This window comes from Jaculus jaculus, chromosome 2, assembly GCF_020740685.1.
Source record: "Jaculus jaculus isolate mJacJac1 chromosome 2, mJacJac1.mat.Y.cur, whole genome shotgun sequence".
NCBI lineage: Eukaryota > Metazoa > Chordata > Mammalia > Rodentia > Dipodidae > Jaculus > Jaculus jaculus.
Genome location: NC_059103.1, coordinates 164,847,641 through 164,870,374, shown reverse-complemented (window position 1 = coordinate 164,870,374; position 22,734 = coordinate 164,847,641). Strand labels below are relative to the sequence as shown.

Genomic DNA, 22,734 nt, shown 5'->3' with positions numbered 1-22,734 from the left:
GAGCAGCTTCTGGGAAAAAGAAAGGTTTATTTTGGCTTATAAGCTGGAGGGGAAGCTCCACGATGGCAGGGAAAAATGATGGCATGAGCAGAGGGAAGACATCATCCCCTGGCCAACATAAGGTGGACCATAGCAACAGGAGAGTGTGCCAAACACTGCCATGGGGAAACTGGCTATAACACTATAAGCCTGCCCCCAAAATACACTCCCTCCAGGAGGCTTTAATGTCCAATTGCCATCAGTTGGGGAACCTAGCATCCAGAACACCTCTAAGTTTATGGGGGACACCTGAATCAAACCACCACACTAAGACTTCCAGTACTCTATTAAATAAAAGTAGGGACCTTGGACACCCTTGTCTTGTTCTTGAATTTAGTGGAAAAGCTTCAAGGTTTTCCCCATTTAGTATTATGTTGGCTGTAGGTTTGTCATAAATACCTTTTTCTTTGTTGAGATATGTTCCTTCTATTTCCACTTTCTGTAGGACTTTTACTAGGAAGCGATGTTTGATTTTGTTGAATGCCTTTTCTGCATCTATTGAAATGATTATGTGATTTTTGTACCTCAGTCCATTTAGATAGTGTATTGCATTTATGAATTTGCATATGTTGTACCATCCCTGCATCTCTGGGATAAAGCCTACTTTGGTTGGGATGAATAATCTTATTGATATATTCTTGTATTCTGTTTGCCAATATTTTGTTGAGAATTTTTGCATCTATGTTCATGAGGGAGATTGGTCTGTAATTTTCTTTTTTTGTTCTGTATGTCTGGCTTTGTTACCAGGGTGATGTTGGCTTTTTAGAAAGAGTTCAGTAGAATTCCTTATTTTTCTATTTTATGGAAAAGTTTGAGAAGCAGTGGTGTTACTTCTTCTATGAAGGTCTGGTAAGATTCACCAGTGAATCCATCAACTTTTTTTAGTTGGGAGACTTTATAACTGCTTGGATCTTCATACTTGTTATAGATCTACTTAAATGGTTTTTCTCATCTTGATTTAATTTTGGTAGGTCATATGAATTAAGGAAATCATCCATTTCCTTCAGATTTTCAAATATAGAAGCATATATAAAGTATGTCCTTATGATTTTCTGAATTTCTTTGGTATCTGTTGTAATAGTGTCTTCTTCATCTCTAATTTTATTAATTTTTGTCTCTTCTCTCTTTCTTCTGGTCAGATTTGTAAGGGTTTATCAATCTTGTTTGCCCTTTCCAAGAACCAACTCTTTGTTTCATTGATTCTTTGGTTTCTATTTCTTTAATTTCTGCCCTAATCTTTATTATTTCTTCCTGTGTACTGATTTTTGGTTTGCCTTGTTCTTTTTCTAAGGCCTTAAGGTAAAGCATTAAATTGTTTACTTGTGAACCCTCTAATTTTTAATATAGTACACTTTGAACTACAAATTTTCCTCTTAGGACTATCTACATTTTGTCCCAAAGGTTTTGGTATGTTGTATTCTCATCATCACTTGAGTCTATGAATTTATTAATTTCCTTTTTGATTTCTTCAGTGACCCATTCATTCAATAGTGTACTATTTAGTCTCCATAAATTTCTATATTTTTCTTATTCCTGATTTGTACTTTAATCTCATTGTGGTCAGCTAGAGTACAAGGGATTATTTCAATTTTCCCATATTTGTTAGGATTTGCTTTGTGCCCTAATATTTGGTTTATCTTGGAGAATGTTCCATGTGCTGCTGAAAAAAATGTATGTACTGCAGCGTTTGGATGGGATGTTCTGTTAGGACCATTTGTTCCATGACATCATTTAATCCAGATGTCTCTCTGTTTATGGATGACCTGTCAGTTGATGAGAGTGGGGTGTTGAAGTCAACTACTAAATTTGTGTTTGGTGTTATCTGTGATCTTAAGTGTAATAGTGTTTGTTTGATGAAATTCACCCCATGTTAGGTGAATATATGTTTAGGATTGTAATGTTCTCCTGTTGGAGTGTTCCTTTAATCAGTATAAAGTGACCTTTTTTATGTTTCTTCACTAATGTTGGTTTGAAGTCTATCCTGTCAGATATTAGGATAGCAACCCCTGCTTGTTTCTTAGGCCCACTTGCTTGAAATACCCTTTTCCATCCTTTTACCCTAAGACAGTGTCTGTCTTTTATTGAGAGATGAGTTTCCTGGAGGCAACAAAAAGGAGGATCTTGCCCTTTAGCCCAGTCTGCAAGCCTGTGTCTTTTGGTTGGGGCATTGAGGCCATTGATATTAAAAGTTATTATTGAAAGGTGTGTGTTTATTCTCACTGTTCTTGTTTTGTAGTGCTTCCTGGTTTCCCTTTACTCTCTTGTTTTAAGTGTTATTTGAGTATGGTTTATTTTTTCTTTTTCCTCATGTTGTGTGCTTTGCTTTCTATTCAGCATGAAGGATTCCTTCAAGTATTTTCTGTAGAAGTGGCTTAGTTGCCATAAATTCCTTTAGCCTGTTTTTGTTGTGGAATGTCCTTATTTCTCCTTCAATTTGGATTGCTAGCTTTGTGGGATAAAGTAATCTTGGTTGACATTTGTTATCTTTCATAACTTGGAATAAATCATTCCAAGCCCTTCTGGCTTTCAAGGTTTGTGTTGAGTAATCTGCTGTGATCTTGATAGGCTTGCCTTTATAGGTGACTTGCTTTTTCTGTCTAACTGCTTTTAATGTATTTTCTTTGTCTTGCTTTTTAGTGTTTCTTGTGTTATAATGTATATATTTTTGCATCTTGGATTAAGTTAATGCTTGGATTTTCTAGTTAGCTGGGTATTCTTAGCTGTATCAATTGATCTGATGTTATATATCTTCAGGGTAGGAGCTTAAGGTATTAGGTGTGGCTCTTAAGACTCTCAGAGTATCTACAAAGGTGTTCCTTGGGGTTGAGTTTCCCTGCTATGGGAGTATTCAAGTAGGCTGAGTGGAATAAAATACAGGTAGATTCTAAAATTTAACTAAACACTGTACACATTCAATCAAAAACAGCACCGAGTATTTATGCAAGAGTAAATATTATAACAACCAGATCCTCTATCAACAAAGAGGTTAAGATTTCTGGTCTGTTGAGGGATCCAGGTCAGCTTGTGACCAAGTGAGACCCTTTCCTGGTGCAATCCCAGTTATCTTTTTGGATGATCTTGGTCTCAGTCAAGTTGCTGGCTGGGTTGTTGGGCCGCTGTTCTGATTTCTGGAGCTTGACACTGGCTTTTCCTGTGGAGCAAACCGAGCCTGGCAACTGTAGTCTTGCAAATCAGCACCCCTGCTGCTAGAACCGCTGCTGAAGCTGCCGCTGCTGGATCTGCCACCGCTGCTGCTGCTGCTGCTGCTGCTGTATCTGCCGCTGCTGGAAACGCTGTTGCTGCTGCTCAAGCTTCTGCTGCTGGACCTGCTGCTGCTGCTGCAGCTCTTGCTCCTGGATCCACTGCTGCTGGGTCCGCTGTTGCCAGTGCTAGAGCCACTGATGTTGCTGCCAGACTCTGCTCCTGCTTGGGTCCCGATGTCGGTTCAAGTTGGTGTGGCCAGGTCCTGGGACCGCTGCTCTGTTCGCTGGAGCTGGGCACAGGTGGTGGGGGAGGGGAGGGAGCCGATGCTGTGTGGGCTCTGGATGCTCTGGAACTCTTCTACTTCTCTGCTGCTGTTTTAATTTCCTATACACTTCACTTTTTAGTAAAAGTGCATATTTTGTTGAGTTTTTTTGGTCTTTTCCCCCTAGGCTGCTTTGGTGTGGTACCTACGCTGCTATCTTAACCGGAAGTCAATATATTTTCTTTGGTTTGCATGTTTGGTAGTTTAGTTTAATTATAACATGATGAGGGGAGGTTCTTTCCAGATTTTGTCTGTTTGGTGTTCTAAAAGCTTCTTGTATCTGCATTGGCATTTCTTTCCCAACCTGGGGAAAATTTTCTGCTGTGATTTTGTTGAAAACGCCTAGTACGCCCCAAAAGGCATACTAGCCGTTTTCAACATAGTAGTTTTTCTCCTACTATACCCTGAATTCTTATGTTTGATTTTTTTCATAGTGTCCAGAATATCTTGAAATTCCCATTTATACATTCCTACTAGCCTATTAGCTTACCTTTCTCTTTTTTGGACTGTATTAGATCTGCCACCTGGTTTTCTAGTTTAGATATTCTGTTCTCTCCTTCATCTATTCTACTTGTGAGATTTTCCATGAAGTTTTTTTTATTTAATTTTTTTTTTTTTGATTAACTGTGTTTTTCAGTGCTAGAATTTCTGCCTGGTTTTTCTTCAGTATTTCTATTTCCTTACTCATGACTTATAATGACCTTATTTCATTAGGTTGGTTTCCTGTGCTCTCTTGGAATTCCTTCAGGAGTTTGTTTTCTTCTTTGATTCTTTTGGGTGTAGATAAAATCATTTTTATGAAATCTTTGTCATGCATTTCATCTAAAACAGTCTCATTGGGGTCATTTCTGATGGAGTTTTTAATTTTTGGTGGGGTTGTATTGTCTTGATTCTTTGTGTTTCTTGTATTGTAGTGATTTTTGCATCCTGAGTTGATTTGATGCTTGGGTTTTCTAATTATCTGTGGTGCTCTAAGACTTGGAAATCCAACTTCACATACCTTCAGAGTAGGAGTTTAAGGTGCCAAGTGTAGCTCTTGTATCCCAGTCCAACCACGGAAGTAATCCTAGGTGTTGAGTTTGCCTGCTATTAAGTATTCTAGTGGTCTGGGTGGACATTTTACTGGCAAAATTCTAAAATTCCACTGAGCAATATACACATTTAATAAAAACCAGCACAGAGTATGCAAGTGGGGGGATTGAAACAAACAGATAAACTTATAAAGCCAAAATCCCTAAGGATGTGTGTTGCTTTACACCCTTAATCCTGTCTTCTGGGAGGTTGAGATTTCTGTTCTAAAATGCGTTCCAGGTCCGCCTGGGTCTGAATCAGAACCTGCCCCCAATAGTGACAGAAGAAAAAGACAAAAGCCCTATGAATCTGAAAGCATCAAATGCAACAACAGTCAACTCCCAAATACAGCTTAATTGAAAATGGTGAAGCCAACCAAGAATATGTAACTCATAATCTGCCCTGACATGGAAAGAGAGATCAGCCAGTGAAGGCCTTTGTACCTGCTTTTTTGCTAATAGGCCTCATTACTTTTTGGGGTGGCTTCCAATCTAGCCAATGCTAAGTGCCCACCTCTATCTCTCTGTGTTGTGGAGCTGATGATGTTCTGACCAGCTGTACAGCTGGATGCCCTCCCACCAGAGCTGAATGTGTTCTCTGGAGTTTCATGGTTCTGATGGTTGGGGGATGGGAGAATGCAGGAAGCCTAGAATTGTGCTGGAACTGCTCAGCTGGTCCCACCTGTATCCTTTTCAGCTGCTCCTTAGCTGATCTCTGCTGTCTCCCCTTCAGGTTTGACTAGGTTGGAAAATCCCCTTGTTTGGTCTTTGCTCCTGCAGCTGGGCACTGGGCTGGGCGGGCACACAGATCCTGGCCAGTTTCCTCCTTTCTGGTAGATCTTGGTATCTCCTGCTTCTCTTCTGTGGCTGATAACCTATACACCTTCACTTTTCAGAAGAAAAGTATATTTTGCTGTGGTTTTGCTTACATCTCTCCCTAGGCTGGTTTGATGTGACTCCTATGCAGCCATCATACCCAGAACCAGATTTTTTTATTTTGTGAGGGAAGGTCTCACTCTAGCCCAGTCTGACCTGAGCTTATTCTGTAGTACCAGGGTGGCCTTGAACTCAAAGTGATTTTCCAAACTTCATCCTCCTGAGTGCTGGGGTTAAATGTGTGTACCGCCATATTTGGCTTCTTTTTGTTGTTGTTGTTGTTTTGTCTTTTTGAGGTAGGGTCTTGCTCTCTCTCAGGCTGACCTGGAACTTACTATGTAGTCTCAGGGTGGCCTCAAACTCATGGAAATCCTCCTACCTCTGCCTCCCAAGTGCTGGGATTAAAGGCATGCGCCACCATGCCTGGCTGGCTTCATTTTTTTAATTGATTGGAATTTGGAAGAGAGAAGAGAGAGAATGGGCATGCTAGAGCCTCTTGCAACTACAACCGAACTCCAGATGTATGTACCACTTTGTGTGTTTGGCTTTATATGGGTATTGGGGAATTGAACCTGCTGAGCCATCTCCCTAGCTCAAGTTTTCATTTGTCCACACCTTATTGAGTATATCTACATTACTAAGTAAAGTAATGTCTCATAATTTTAGTTTTTTTATTACCTAGTAGCTAATGTTGCATGTTTACATGGGCATATAACTTCTTTGGAGAATTTTCTGTTCATATCTTTTGTCTTTCCAAGAACTGGGTTAGTTGCTTTTTACTGAGTTGTAAGAATATTTTAAGAAATTTTCTTTGGGGCCAGGTGTGGTGCTGCATACCTTTAATCCCAGTACTTCAGAGGCAGAGGTAGGAGGATGGATGTGAGTCCATGGCCAGCCTGAATTACATAGTGAATTCCAGGTCAGCCTGTGCCAGAGCAAGACCTTACCCCAAAAAACAAACAAATGGAAAAATTATCGTTGGGGTTGGAGATGGCTCAGTGGTGAAAGGTGTTCACTTGCAAAATCTCAGCACTCAGGAGGCAGAAGTAGGAGGATCACTGAGAGTTCAAGGCCACCCAGACACACTACATAGTGAATTCCAGGTCAACCTGAGCTAGAGTGAGACCGTATCTTGGAAAAAAAAAAAAAAAAAAGCCTGGTTGGCTTAGTTTTGGCCGGGGTTCTAATCCTCAATATCCACATAAAACCAGATGTGCAAAGTGGCCCATGAATCTTTGTTGCATTTGCAGGGCCCTGGCACACCCACATCCCCTCTCTCTCTTCTCCTCATATATATATATATATATATATATATATATATATATATATATATATATATATATATATGTATTATTATTTTTTTTTAATGTAGGGTCTTACTCTAGCCCAGGCAGGTCTGGAATTCACTGTGTAGTTTCAGGCTTTTCTTGAACTCATGGAGATCCTCCTACCTTAGTCTCCTGAGTGTTGGGATTAAGGGTGTGTGCCAGTATACCCACCCAAAACATTTAAAAAATAAACGTTATTCTTAATCTATTATTATAATTATTTATTAATAAGCTTTAAGGCACTTGCTGGCAAAGCCAAAGGACCTAGGTTCGATTCCCTAGTACCCATGTAAATCTAGATGCATAAGATGGCCTGTGCATCTGGAATTCTTTGCAGTGGCTAGAAGTCCTGGTGTGCCCATTTGTTTTTTTCTCTCTCTGTGTATCTGCTTTATTCTCTCTCTCTCAAATAACTAAATAAAATATTTTTATAAAAAATATTTTATAAAAAAGTACCTATGTAAAGCCAGATATACAAAGTGACGCATGGATCTGGAACTCATTTGTAGTGAAGAGACTCTGGTGTGCCCATTCTCCTTTTCTACCCCCTCTTTTCTTTTCTAGATAGGGTCTCACTCTAGCCTAGGCTGATCTGGAACTCATTTGTAGCTCCAGGCTGGCCTTGAACTCATGGCAATCCACCTACTTCAGTCTTGAGAGTGGTGGGTTTGAGCACTACCATGCCTGACTCAAATTATTTTTTGGTTAACATGCAAACAAATAGATTTCATTGTGATATTTTAATACATATATATCATTATACTTTGTTTTTACTTTCCTTCATCCTTCCTCCCCCAACATGCTGGTACTCTTTTTTCTAAAAAAAATTATTTTTATTTATTTGAGAGAGGGAAAGAGACAGAGATATAGAGGAGAGAATGGTTGCACCATGGCCTCCAGCCACTTCAAACGAACTCTAGATGCATGTGCCTCCTTGTGCATCTGACTTACATGGGTCTTGGGGAATCGAACCAAGGTTCTTTGGCTTTGCAGGCAAGTGTTTAACCGCTAAGCTATCTCTCCAGCCCCATGCTTGTACTCTTTTAACCCCCTAAATAGTACTTGCTTTCTCCATTTATAACATATATATTCCATTAACCTCTTTTGGTCCATCTTCCCCTCACAGAAATTACTTCCTCCCTTACTAATTTTTTTCCAAGTTAGGGTCTTACTAGCCCAGAGTGATCTGTAACTCACTCTGTAGTCTCCGGTTTGCCTTGAACTCATAGTTCTCCTCCTACCTCTGTCAGTGCTGGGATTAAAGGATTGAGCCACCAGGTTTGGACTAAAAGCAGTACTTATTGTGAGAGGGACATTTTTTTAAAACTTTATTTGCAAGAAGAGAGAGAGCGAGTGAGTATGAGCACACATATGCCAGGACCTCTGCAAACAACCTTCAAATGCATGCGCCACTTTGTGCATCTGTCTTTATGTGGATACTGGGGAATTGAACCCGGATTGTCAGGCACTGCAAGCAAGTGCCTAATGGCTGAGCTATCTACCCAGCACAAGAGGGGAATGTTTTATTTAAAATCTGTACTGAGCCCTGCGTGTTGGCATATGCATTTAATCCTAGCACTTAGGAGATAGAGGTAGGAGAACCTCAGTGAGTTCAAGGCCACCCTGAGACCACATAGTAAATTCCAGGTTAGTCTGGGCTAGAGTAAGATCCTACTTTGGGAAATCTGGCCTTTTCTTGTCTCTGCCTCCTCAGGAGGGCCTTCTGCCCTCTTTTGCTGCCAAATGCTCTACCACTGAGATATACCCTCCATACCCTGTCCTGAGAAGGCCTTTCCTGGAGAATTAAGATTTCTGAGAAGTTTGCTCTTTCCCAGGAATCCTGACCCTAACTGCAGTCAGGACTGGACTGGCTAAGCCAGATGTCCATCCAGGGGGCTCACATACATCCCCAATCTGAGTCTTGAGGGAGGCTTCTGAAACCCCATCTTGCCTTGAGAACTTTGTATTCCTTCCTTTTTTTTTGTCTTTATTTTTTATTTAATTTTTATTAACATTTTCCATGATTATAAAAAAATATCCTATGGTAATACCCTCCTCCCCCACTTTCCCCTTTGAAATTCCATTCTCCATCATATTCCTTCCTTTTTTAAAATTCTGTCTATAATCTGATAAATCTTTCTGAACCTTATCCTCTGGTCTGTGGATTTCACTCATCCAGAGGCCTCTGACTCAGTGGAAGTTCTATGCGACTGTTGAGTGACGAGAAAGGCTCCATCACTCTCAAGACAGACCAAAATTCCTGTGTCACACTGACATTATTCTCTAGGTAGGATGTGCTTAATAGTGGTTGTGAATTCTCCTAAGAGCCTTCCCAATCCACAGGGCTCCATCTCCCCTCTACGAATTCTCAGCTCAATCTCAGCTGTGTTTTGCTTTGAGAATCTCTATTCGGGAGGAGTCCTTTTACAGATAGGGTGAACTTTATTGTGTGCAGTTTTCTTCTCACCATGTGAAGTAGCTCTAATTCCCCAGTGCACAATTCTGGGAGATTAGCATAAGCTGCTGTGCATACAAGTTCGAGTTGAATTTCCAGTTGTGCAGTTTCTGCCATGCACACCATGGTTCTGCAAATAAGGACAGTTCAGGTGAAAGGGCCACCAGAGTCACTGTAAGCTTGTTGTCTCTCTGGTGTCAGATTACACAACATTTCTCAGTTAACAGTTTGGAATTCCTAAACTATACTTGTGGGATTCTGCTCCATTTTCCAGTTTCTTACGAGTGGGCATCCCTCCATACTGCCCACCGTCTATACAAGATCTCTTTATGTAATGCTAACTCTTGAGTGTATTACAGATTTGTAATAGCATCTGAAGACACTAAAGACAGCAGTTAAGGAATCTAAAGGAAGGTACTCTGTATGAATGGGGATGGGCACTAACAGGAGCTATATGGTTGTGGGATGCAAATCTCACTGCCCACCAGTAGGCTAACTTGCTGGCCAGATAGGCCCCTGAGGCTTCACAAACCATAAAGTCTATAGCTGCTGCTGGTGGTTGTAGTTGATCGCCAGAACTAGATGCAACCAACTGCAACCACCAGGACAGAGGGAAATCAAGTGGGGATGGAACTGGAAGTTCTCTCCCAGCTGGCTGGCTTTCATAGTGCAGGAAGTCACCACACAGGGTTCTGGAGGAAGATGGTCCCCTCAGCCCTCTTAACCTTTGATTTTACAGTGAGAGACATACTCGAGTTCTGACTTTCAGACATGGGGTAAACTTGTTATTTAAATTACTAAGCTTTTGGTAGTTTTAAGAGCATTAATAGGAAATGCAAAATAAAAACCTGCATACTTTCCCTTGCAGTAACTTAGTAACTGTACTTAAAAGAAGGAAATTTGTCACTTTTTATATTCACTTGGAAAGAGAGGTTCAGCCAGCCAGCTGTCTCAACTGAGCCAAGCTCCTCTGAACTACTAGCTAAATGTATCTGTGAGAATGGGCAGAAAACCGCCTGGTTGGTCCTTAAGATTATAAATAGTACTACGTTGTTAAGTTCTAAAACAGCACATTGTTATAGAGCAATTCATGAAGAAATGTGGTACTGGAAGTACAAAGTAAAGATTAACTTAACAGAAGTTGGTACCAAAAGTAAAGTGCGAAGATGGCGACCGCCTAGCTGCACTACAAACAACGAGGGAAAAAAAGATAGATGCAGATCCTAAGAAGAGAGCTGCCCCAACATACCTCAGAAGGGGCCCAACTGAAACTAAGGACAACTGGCGAAATAAGCAAGGGTGATGTTTTCCTGTGAACTGGATACCAGCACAAAGGGGAAGGAGATCAATGCAGAGAAAAATCAACTCCTACCAAATCAGAGAGCCAGAGCCTCAGAGGCCCCCAACACCTCAGCACTGAAGCAGACCAAAAATGAACCCAACATGGCTCAGGGAAATCTTGCGGAAGAGGGGGTGGAAAGAATGTCAGAGTTACATGTTGGGTCATGATTTTCAGAGACATTTATCATACTAATAACTGGGGGCTAACTCCACAATGCACGACCCATTTTCAATAACAAGGAGGGTCTAATGGGAGGGGGTAGATCACAGATGAGCCTAAATAATGGTACCAAACTGCCTGTATTTACTGAAAAGAAAACTAATAAATTAAATTAAGAAAAAAAAAAAGTAAAGTGCAAGCCAGCAGATAAATGTCACAGAAAATGGTATTGTCTTAACAAAGTCCAGATAATCTATGATGCTGTCTTTGTGGTTGAGTGGCAGGCTCGAAGGAATGGATAGGAGACAGTAAGCAGCCAGGGTTGGGGAGTTGCTGTCAGGACTAGAGAACAGAATATCAGTTAATTGTTGCCTGTGGTAATTTGGAGTACAGAAAATGGACCAAAAGGTTGTTTTCACTAAGATAATTTCCATGGGGAATATAAAAAGTGACAGATTTTCTTCTTTTAGGTACACTTACTACATTATTGAAAGGGAAAGTATGCTTACAAATAAATATTTAAAAAATTCTTGATACAGATGTACAGTAACTGGCAGCTCGTTTTAAATATGGAAATATCTATTAGATAAAAATAAGAGACTTTGGATATAATTTGTTGTAAATAAATATGTGATTCTTTTAGGGTACTACAAGTAATGCCTTTCATCAGTCCCAAAATGATCCTGGTGTGTGCAGTTCAAATGTTTTGCCTTCCGAGGAAAGCAGTAAGGAAGTTAACCATGGGGATGAGTCCAGTGGTCAGTTTCGTTCTCAAACACATGCAATGACGGCACTAAATCCCCTGCAGATAGGTAAGTTTGTTCTTTTATTATCAAGTGTACATTTAACCAGTCATGTTGTAATGTTATTTAATTGATTATCCAATAATTAATGTAGTTGATCATTGATGATGTAATACTACAGGATTGTTGGCAATTGAGATTGTTGTGATAATTTATCAGTTAACTGAAAGCTATGGCTGTAACTTATTGATAACATGATTTCAGTGCATGACATTTTCCTTGATTTGATTCTCTCTGCAAACAGACAGATCTCCAAATTATGTAATTGAAATTTTGTTTTGTTTTGTTTTGTTTGAAAGAGGGTCTTACTCTAGTCCAGGCTGACCTGCAACTCACTCTGCAGTCCTAGTCTGGGCTCAAGCTCACAGTGATGCTCTTACCTTAGCCTCCCTAGTGCTGGGATTAAAAGTGTGCACCACTATACCCAGTAAAATCTTGTATTTTGCAATAGTTGAAGTTTATAGGAAAATTATTGATTAATTACAGTCTGGTCTTCAAGTCTTCAAGTACTAAAATAATTGTGTATAAAATTTTGATTAAAAATTTTGTAATAAGCTGGGATGAATGGCCTTAGTTTATTCAGTTTTGGTTGAATGGACAGATTGTGGGAGTAAGTCCCACCTGTTGGGTTACAGAATGGCACATGCATTAATCACTTAACCCTTTGTGACTGATGAATAATAATAATATTTGTGTGTGTATGTGTGTGTGTGTGTGAACAAAGAATTCTGTGTTTTCCTGGTTGGCCATTATCCTGCCATTTATGTGCTTTATAACTTTTTACAAGATGTAATTAATGTCAGAATGAGAATGAGAAAAACTTGGAGCTGGTATCATTTTAGAAATCCCTAAGCTCTGGGATTTCTAGTTTTGCTGCTACTCTGTCTCTGATTTGTTCTCCTTTTCTCTGCGGCCCCCCCCCCCATCCTCTTTGTCCTCTTTTCTTTCCATCCTCAGGTGAATGTTCTCTTTTCCCTGGTTTTCTTCTGTACTGTTAGGTCTGAGGCAGACAAAGAATCATGTATGTCTGTTTCTTTTTTATATTGGTCATGAATTTCTTCATCAGACAATGATATTTTTACTCTGGAATTATTTAATATAGTCTGTACTAGTGATTTAGGTTTTGTTTGTGTTCTACATTAGTTTCTCATCTCTTCCCTGCTAAATATGAGAAGGAAGTTAAGAGTTAAGATAAATTGGAGAGAATTCCTTTACTCAGTCTTTAATCCCTTAATTCCTTCTCTGATTCATTGGGTTAGGAATCCTGTTCCAATCTTCCCATATGCTCCTGCCTCTTATTCAGAGAGAGGTTAATTTGGAGAAAAGAGCTTTAGGTGAGAAATATTTTGTTTGCTGTGGTGGATTGCTGGAGCAGATTTGCAGGGAAGCGAGAATTTTACCATTGAACCAGCAGTGCACTTCAGGTTGTTGTGTATAGGAATGCTTGGAGATGGGAGACTTGTTATATGCAGATACTCAACTTTTTTTGTGATTTTTAAAAAAAAATTTATTTTTTATTAAAAACTTCCATGATTATAAACAATATCCTATGGTAATGCCTGCGCTCCTTCCACTTTCCCCTTTGAAACTCCACTCTCTGTCATATCCCCTACCCCTCTCAATCAGTGTTGCAGTCCGGTTTGCATTGCTGGTAGAAATCACCCAACCAAAAGCAGATTCTGGGAAAAAGAGGTTTATTTTGGCTTACAGGCTTGAGGGGAAGCTCCACAATGGCAGGGGGAAATGATGGCATGAGCAGAGGGTGGACGTCACCCCCTGGCCAACATAAGGTGGACCACAGCAACAGGAGGGCGTGCCAAACACTGGCATGGGGAAACTGGCTATAAAGCTCATAAGCCCACCCCCAACAATACACTCCCTCCAGGAGGCATTAATTCCCAAAAATCCATCAGCTGGGGACCTAGCATTCAGAACACCTAAGTTTATGGGTGACACCTGAATCAAACCACCACAGTCTCTCTTTTATTTTGATGTCATTATCTTTTACTTATTATAATGGTCTTGTGTACGTAGTGTCAGACACAATGAGGTGATGGTTATCCAGGCCATTTTATGTCTGGAGAAGCACATTGTAAGGAGTCCTACCCTTCCTTTGGCTCTTAAATTCTTTCTGCCACCTCTTCCACAATGGACCCTGAGCCTTGGAAGATGTGGTAGAGATATTACAGTGCTGAGCACTCCTCTGTCACTTCTTCCTAGCACCATGATACCTTCTGAGTCATCCCAAGGTCACTGCCATCTGAAAAGAGAAGGTTCTCTACCAAAAGCGAGAGTAGCATTAATATAAGGGTATGAATATTAAGAGAAGTGCTTACTGGGCAGTTTGGTGAGCATAGTATATACATTTAGCCATACAGCAGCAGACGTTACATGCCTAGGGCTCATGACTACCCCATTCTGAATTGAGACACAGCCAGTATATTACAATTAGACATGTTTCTATTTCCCCACTTTTTATTAGTTATGAAAAATATCCCATAAATAATGAAGTTAAAAATAGTCCAATAGCATCCTGAATTCAACAATTAATATTATTTTGTCTCACTTGTAGTTTTATTTGTTTGTTTCTTTTTTTTTTTTGAGAGCGAGAGACAGAAAGAGAAGGGGGGGAGGGAGGGAGGAGAGAGAGAGAGAGAGAGAGAGAGAGAGAGAGAGAGAGAGAGAGAGAGAGGGAAAGAAAATGGGTACGCCAGGGCCTTTCAGCTGCTGTGAACAAACTATAGATGTGTGCACCCTCTTGTGTGCATATGAGACATTCAGTGCTTGTGTCACTGTGTGTCTGGCTACATGGGACCTGTTGAGTCAAAGATGCATTCATTTTCTTTGCAGACAAACACTGTAACAGCTAAGCCGTCTTTCCAGCCTATCTTGTTTTTTTTTGAGGTAGGGTCTCATTCTAGTCTAGGCTGACCTGGAATTCACTATGTAGTCTTAGGATGGTCTTGAATTTAGGGCCATCCTCCTATATCTGCCTCCTGAGTACTGAGATTAAAGGTTTGCACCACCATGCCCAACTCATGTAGTTTTCTTTCCCTCTTTTGGGTGCTGGGAGTTGAATCTGTGGCCTCATGCATCTAGACTGATAGCCTGCCCTCTTTCTCTCTCTCCTTTCCTCCCTCCCTCCCGTCTTTCCTTCCTATTTTTTATTGTGTGTGTGTGTGTGTGTGTGTGTGCATGTATAGGCATGCATGTGCTGTGGTGTTTAGAAGTCACTGTTGAAATATTGAGCCTCTCCTTAAACCTTGTTTGAGGCAGGGTCTTTCTTGTTTTGCTGCTGGGAAAGCCAGACTAGCTGGCCCACAGTCTTTGAGATTTTCCAGTCAGCCTCTAATTGTTGTAGTTATGTTGGGAGTAGAGGTGCATGTACCACTTTTGTGTCTGGACTTACAGGAGTATTGGGGGTCCAAACTTGAGTCAGAAATTTTTTTTTTCTTGTTTCTTTTGTTGTGAGTTCAAGGCCAGTCTGAGACCACAGAATATAAATTTCAGGTCAGCCTGGGCTAGAGGGAGGCCCTACCTTGAAAACCAAAACAAACAAACAAGCAAAAGTTACGACTTTCGTTGTTTTTTTTTTTGGTTGGAGGGTTATTTTTCAAAGTAGGGTCTCCCTCTAGCTCAGGCTGACCTGGAATTCACTATGTAGTCTCTTATGGCCTTGTACTCACAGGGATCCTCCTCCCTCTGCCTCTGTCTCCCTAGTTCTCGAGTTAGCAATTTTGCTGAACAAATTCTTTTAACCACTGAGCCATCTCCCTAGATATAGCAGGTTCTTTACCATTATATCCTCAGTCCTGTCTTCCGTTCCTGAACCTTTCAAAAACTAGTTGCAGGTTGGAGAAATGGCTTAGTGGTTAAAGTGCTTGCCTGTGAAGCCTAAGGATCTAGGTTCAATTCCTGAAGACCCACATAAGCAAGATATACAAGGTGGTGCATGCATCTGGAGTTCATTCACAGCAGCTGGAGTCCCTGGCACACCGATTCTCTCTCTATCTGTCTCTCTGAAATATATCAATATAATAATAAAAATATATTTAAGAGAAGAAAAAATAGTTTCATGTATCATGCTACCTCATCTTTCACTACTTTTGGTATATATAAACTTTTATTGACAACTTCCATAAATAAAACAATATACTTCTGAGTGTGGTGGTACACACCTTTAATCCCAGAAATCAGGAGACAGAGGTAGGATAGTTGTAAGTTTGAGGCCACCCTGAGAGACTATAGTGTGAATTCTAGTTCATCCTGGGCTAAAGTGAGAACCTACCTTGAACTCCCCCCCCCCCGAAAAAAAAGAAAGAAAGACTCCCTCCCCAAATAAACTAATATACCATTATTGTATTTTTTACAAATTATTTTGGAGGCAAGTCCAACAGATTGCCTTCTTTTTTTCTTTTTAAATGTGTATGTGAGAGAATTGGCGTGCCAGGGCCTACAGCCATTGCAATTGAACTCCAGGTGTGTGTGCCCTCGTGTGCATGTGCAACCTTGTATACTGCAACACTGTGTCTGGCTCATGTAGGATCTGGGCAGTCATACATGAGCCCTTAGGCTTTGCAGGCAAGTGCCTTAACTACTAAGCCATCTTTCTAGCCCCATGTTTGTTAAATGCTTTTTCCTGCCTGGCGTGGTGGCACATGCCTTTAATTACAGCCCTCAGGAGACAGAGATAGGAGGGTCACTGTAATTTCAAGGCTAGCCTTAGACTACATAGTGAATACCAGGTCAGCCTGGCCTAGAGTAAGACTGTACATTGAAAAACCAAGAAAAGACTTCTGGTTAAGATAGTGGCATAGAAACCATGCCAAAGCAGCCTAGGGGAGAAAAAAACAAAATAAAAACAAAACAAAACAAAAAACCCCAAACAAAACAAACCAAAAATAAAAAAATCCAGAAAAATATGTACTTCTACTAAAAAGTGAAGGTATACAAAAATTATCAACCACAGCAGAGAAGTAGAAGAGATCCAGACTCTCCACAGACCACAGAAGCAGTCAGGAGTGGCTCCAGCCACGGTGGCACTAGGTCTGCGTGGCCATGGCCACCAGGCTTGGCTGGAGCCACAGGAGAAGCCAGGAAAGGGGGTTTTTCCACTCATACCAACCTCCTTCCAAACTCTAGAAATGTGAAGGGGAGAATAGCAGGGAGTGACCATTGGACTGGCTCCTGAGGAAGAGGATCGCAAGGACCAGCGGGAGAACTTCATCCACCATCCACAGCCTCCCCTTCCCCACCACCAGTATAAGGACCAGCAAGCACCAGAGACCTGGGGAAGGGAGCTTACCTACACAGCACCTGGCACAGGCCATCAGAGCAATAAACCACCAACCCAGCCAGTGTACCTGAGCCTACAGCGCAGTTAAAAGGGACCCACAGGGTCGCACAGTATAACTGAGACCAAAGCCATCCCAAAAGGTAACTGGGCTTATACCAGGTCAGTACCTGCCATAAAACCCTGAATATAGGCTTGCATTGGAAGTGCTAATTGCATCTTTCATGTCAGGGAAATTATGTGTTAAGTCTGATGGATGGTTGAATTTGCCATTCTTAAATAAGGTATGTTTTTGGCTTGTCATTTGTTGCTTCCTGATTTGTAATGCCTTTGTCTCTTCTTCTGTTGTTTGTTGGGCAGGGTCTCACTTGGTCACATGCTGAACTTGGAACCCTCTGTAGATCAGAAATCTCAGCCTTCTAGTTGACAGGGTTAAGAGTGTAGGGCAACACACATCCTTAGGACTTTGACTCTGTTTGTATTAATACCTACTCTTGCATAAATACTCTGGGCTGGTTTTCATTGAATGTGTATATTGTTCAGTTAAATTTTGGAATTTGCCTTTATTTTGTTCCACCTAGCCTACCAGACTACTCTCATATCAGGCACACCCAACACCTAGGGTCACTTTTGTGGTTACTTTGAGAGTTTTAAGTGCCACACCTAGCACACAAGGTAGCTCTTACCCTGAAGATACAATGTCAGATTGATTGATACATCTAATAATACTGCAGATAATTAGAAAGCCCAAGCATTAAATTAATCCAAGATGTAGAAATCTCTTTTGTTTGTTTGTTTGTTTTGGTTTTCAAGGTAGGGTCTCACTCTAGCTCAGGCTGACCTAGAATTCACTCTGTAGTTTCAGGGTGGCCTTGAACTCATGGTGATCCTCTTACCTCTGCCTCCTGAGTACTGGGATTAAAGGCATGTGCCACTATGCCTGGCTTAAATCTCTATAATACAAGAAACACAAAAAATCAAGACAATATAAATGCACCAAAGAAGTATAAATCCATCAGAAATGACCTCCAGTGAGAATGATCTAGAGGAAATGCCTGAGAAATATTTCAAAAGAATGATTATAAATATGCTCAAAGAAATCAAAGATGAAATCTAAGGAAGCAAAGAAGACACAGGAAACTAATTTAATGAAATAGGGAGATCAATACAAGATATGAATAAGGAAATAGAAATAATAAAACTGCAGTCAGAAATACTAGCAATGAAAAACACAGTAAGTCAAATAAAAACTCTGTAGAAAGTCTCACCAGTAGAATAGATGGAAGAGAGAACAGAATATCTAAACTAGATGACCAGGTAGCAGATCTATTACAGTACAACAAAGAGAAAGACAAACTAATGGGAAGGTATGAATGGGAATTTCATGATATTCAGGACACCATGAAATGATCAAATGTAAGAATTCAGGGTATAGTAGAAGGGAAAGAATTTCACTCCAAAAGCATAGTGGGCATTTTCAACAAAATCACAGAAGAAAACTTCCCCCAACTTGGGAAAGAGATGCCAGTGCAGATACAAGAAGCCTGTAGAACACCAAGCTGACAAAACCTGGAGAGAACCTCTCCTTGCCATATTATAATTAAACTACCAAGCACACAAACAAAAGAGAAATAAATAAATAAATATACATATATATATATATATATACACATATATATGTATATATATTTAATTTTTTAAAGATATTATTTTTATTTATTTGAGACAGAGAGAAGGAGGGAGGGAGGGGGAGAGAGTGAGAGAGAGCATGAGAGCGGGCATTCCAGGGCCTCTAACCACTATAAACAAACTCCAGATGCATGTGCCACCATGTGCCTCTGGCTTACATGGGACCTAGAAAATTGAACCGGGCTCCTTAGGCTTTGCAGGCATGCACCTTAACTATTAAGCCATCTCCATCTCTCCAACCACAAAGAAAATATATTAAAAGCAGTTAGAGAAAAAAATCAAGTCACATACAAAGACAAGCCCATCAGGATCACAGCAGATTACTCAACACAAACTTTAAAAGCCAGAAGGGCTTGGAATGATATAGTCCAAGTTCTGAAAGATAGTAATAGTCAAACAAGGTTACTTTATCCTGCAAAGCTATCCATTCAAATAGATGGAGAAATAGGATATTCCACAACAAAAGCAGGCTAAAGGAATATTTGAAGACAAAACCAACTCTACAGAAAATACTTGAAAGGATCCTTCATGCTCAAGAGAAAGAAAAGCATAGATATAAGGAACCTGGAAAACAACAAACCATACTCAAATATTAGTTAATGCAAGAGAGCAATGGTGAAACCAGAAGAACTACAAAACAAGACAAGTTGCAAGTAAACAATTTAATGCTTCACCTTAAGGCCTTGAAAAAAGAAGAACAAGATAAACCAAAAATCATTAGACAGGGAGAAATAATAAAGATTAGGACAATAATTAATGAAATAGAAACAAAAAAAACCCCACCAAAGAATCAGTGAAACAATGAAAGTTCTTTGAAAGGATTAACAAAGTTGACAAACCCTGGGCTGGAGGGATGGCTTAGTGGTTAAGGAGTTTTCCTGCAAAGCCAAAGGACCCAGGTTCAATTCCCCAGGACCTGTGTTAGCTAGATGACAAGGGTGCACATGCATCTGGAGTGTTTGCAGTGGCTGGAGGCCCTGCCATGCCCATTCTCTCTCTCCCCTCTCTTCCTCTGTCAAATAAATAAAAAATAAAATATTTAAGATTGATAAACCTTTAGCAAATCTGATTAAAAGGAAAAGGGAAGGGACACAGATTAATAAAATTAGAGACATAAAAGGCACCATCACAACAGATACCAGAGAAATTTTAAAAAAATCATAGGGACATACTATAAGAACATATACTCCACTAAGTTTCAAAATCTGAAAGAAATGGATGATTTCCTTGATTTATATGACCTACCAAAATTAAATCAAGATGAGATTAACCCCTTAAATAGACCTATAACAAGTGTAGAGATGCAAGCATTTATCAGAAATCTCCCAACTAAAAAAAGTCTAGGTCCAGATGGATTTATTTTACCAGACCTTCAGGGAAGAACTAACACCAGTGCTTCTCAAACTTTTCCATAACACAGAAAAGGAAGGAATCCTACCAAACTCTTTTTAGAAAGCCAGCATTAACCTGATAACGAAACCAGACAAAGATAGAACTGAAGGAAACTTACAGATCCATCTTGCTCATAAACATAGGTGCAAAAATTCTCAACAAAATGTTGGCAACCAGAATACAAGAATATATCAGAAAGATCATGCACCTCAGCCAAGTAGGCTTTATCCCAGCGATGAAGGGATGGTTCAACATATGCAAATCAATAAATGTTATACATTATATAAATGGACTGAAGGACAAAAACCACATGATCATTTGAATAAATGCAGAAAAAGCATTTGACAAAATCCAACATCTCTTGATGATAAGTCCTATGGAAACTGGGAATTCTTAGCCATAGCAATAAGCAAGAGGCACACATAAAAGGGATACAGATTGGAAAGGAAGAGATCAAGTTATCATTATGTGCAGATGACATGATTCTATACATAAAGGACCCTAAAGCCTCTATCATCAAACTGTTAGAGCTGATAAAAACTTTTAGCAACATAGCAGGATACAAAATAAACACACAGAAATCAGTAGCCTTCTTGTATGCTAACAACAAAGACACAGAGGATGTCATTGAAAATCACTCCCGTTCACAATTGCCTCAAAAAATAGAAAATAAAGTACCTTGGAATAAACCTAACCAAGAAGTGAAGGATCTCTACGATGAAAACTTTAAAACACTCAAGTGAGAAATTGCAGAAGACACTAGGAAATGGAAGGACATCCTTTGTTCTTGGATTGGAAGAATCAATTGTGAAAATGGCAATCTTACCAAAAACAATCTACACATTTAATGCAATCCCATCAAAATTCCAGTGTCATTCTTCATGGAAATAGAAAAAACAATCCAAAAATTCATTTGGAAGTGCACACACACACACACACACACACACACACACACAATAAAAATGAAACACCCCTGAAATATCTAAAACAATTGTTAGCAACAAAAATAAGGCAGGTGGTATCACCACACCTGATTTTAACCTATATTACAGAACCATCATAACAAAACAACATAATACTTGTACAAAAACAGACATGTAGATCAATGGAACAGAATAGAGAACCCAGATATAAGTCTGGGTAGCTACAGCCAACTGATCTTCAACAAAAATGCCAAAAATACTCACTGGAGAAGAGAAACCTCCCTCAGCAAATGGTGCTGGGAAAACTGGATATGTATTTGTAGAAGATCCTTATCTCTCTCCATGCACAAAAATTAAGTCCAAATGGATCAAAGACATTAATATCACATCTGAAACTCTGAAACTGCTAGAGGAAAAAATAGAGGAAACCCTTCAACATATTGGTCTTGGTAAAGACTTTCTGAATACAACCCCAATTGCTCAGGAAATAAAACCATGGATCAACTGCTGGGACCTCATGAAATTTGAAAGTTTTTATATGGCAAAGGACACTATTAATAGAGCAAAGAGGCAACCTACAGAATGGGAGAAAATTTTTGCCAGCTATACATCTGACAGAGGATTAATATCTGGAATATACAAAGAACTCAAAACTAAATAATAAGAAAAGAACCCAGTTAAAAAATTGCTTCCTCTCCATAATTGATGGCTAACCCCACAATGCATGACCCACATTCCCCAATGAGGAGGGTCCCTTCGGAGGGGGGAGGATGGGAGGAGGCTAATGATGGTACCAACATGGCTATATACACACTGTGCATAATAAAAAAAAATGGGGTATGGAACTAAATAGAGAGTTCTGAAAAGAAGAAATACAGATGGCCTATAACCATCTAAAAAATATTCTACATCCCTAGCCATCGTGGAAATGCAGATTAAAACTACGTTGAGATGCCATTTTACTCCTGTCAGAATGGATACTGTCATGAAAACAAATGACCATAAATGCTGGTGAGGATGTGGAAAAAGAGGAACCTTTCTATACTGTTGGTGGGAATGTATTCTGGTCTAGCCATTGTGGAAATCAGTGTGGAGGTTCCTGAGTCAGCTAAAAACAGACTTATCATATGACCCAGCTATACCACTCTTAGGCATAGATCCTAAGGACTTGTCTTACTACCTTAGAGATACTTGTGCAACAATGTTTACTGACACTGTATTCACAATAGCTAGGAAATGGAACCAGCCTTGATGTCCCTCAACTGATGAGTGGATAATGAAGATGTGACACATTTGCACAATGGAGTTCTACTCAGTGATAATGAAAAATGAAATTTGCAAGAAAATGGATAGATCTAGATCTGGAAACAATTATGCTTAGTAAGGTAACCCGGGCCTAGAAAGCCAAATGCATATGTTCTCTCTCATATGCGGATCCTAGTTACAAATGGTTGGACTTGTATTTTTTTTTGGTTTTTCGAGGTAGGGTCTCACTCTGGTCCAGGCTGACCTGGAATTAACTCTGTCATCTCAGGGTGGCCTTGAACTCATGGCAATCCTCCTCCCTCTGCCTCCCGAGTGCTGGGATTAAAGGCATGTGCCACCACGCCCGGCTAAATGTTTGGACTTTTATGTGAGTAGGAATAAAACTCAGTAGCAGAGGCCAGTAAACTCTAAAGGGAATATAAGGAGAATAGAAGGGGGGCACTTAATAGTATAATATTGTATATATGTAAGTAGAAGAACAGATTAATGGGGGTGAAAAAGCCTTAGTGAGGTCAGGGGAAGAGATTGAGTAAAGGAAAGGTGGAGGGAGGGTTAATCAAAATCTAAAAAGAT

General features: G+C 39.9%; 1 protein-coding gene across 4 annotated transcripts in view; it reads left to right on the top strand.

The window, feature by feature from the left end:
• Positions 1-22,734, top strand: part of Rad54b (RAD54 homolog B) — a 140,234-nt gene that overhangs the window by 7,108 nt on the left and 110,392 nt on the right. For all 4 annotated transcript variants that reach the window (XM_045144691.1, XM_045144692.1, XM_045144693.1 and 1 more), the window contains exon 3: positions 11,439-11,607. In XM_045144691.1, coding sequence (XP_045000626.1) covers positions 11,439-11,607 — 169 coding nt within the window. The remainder of the gene's footprint in view (positions 1-11,438; positions 11,608-22,734) is intronic.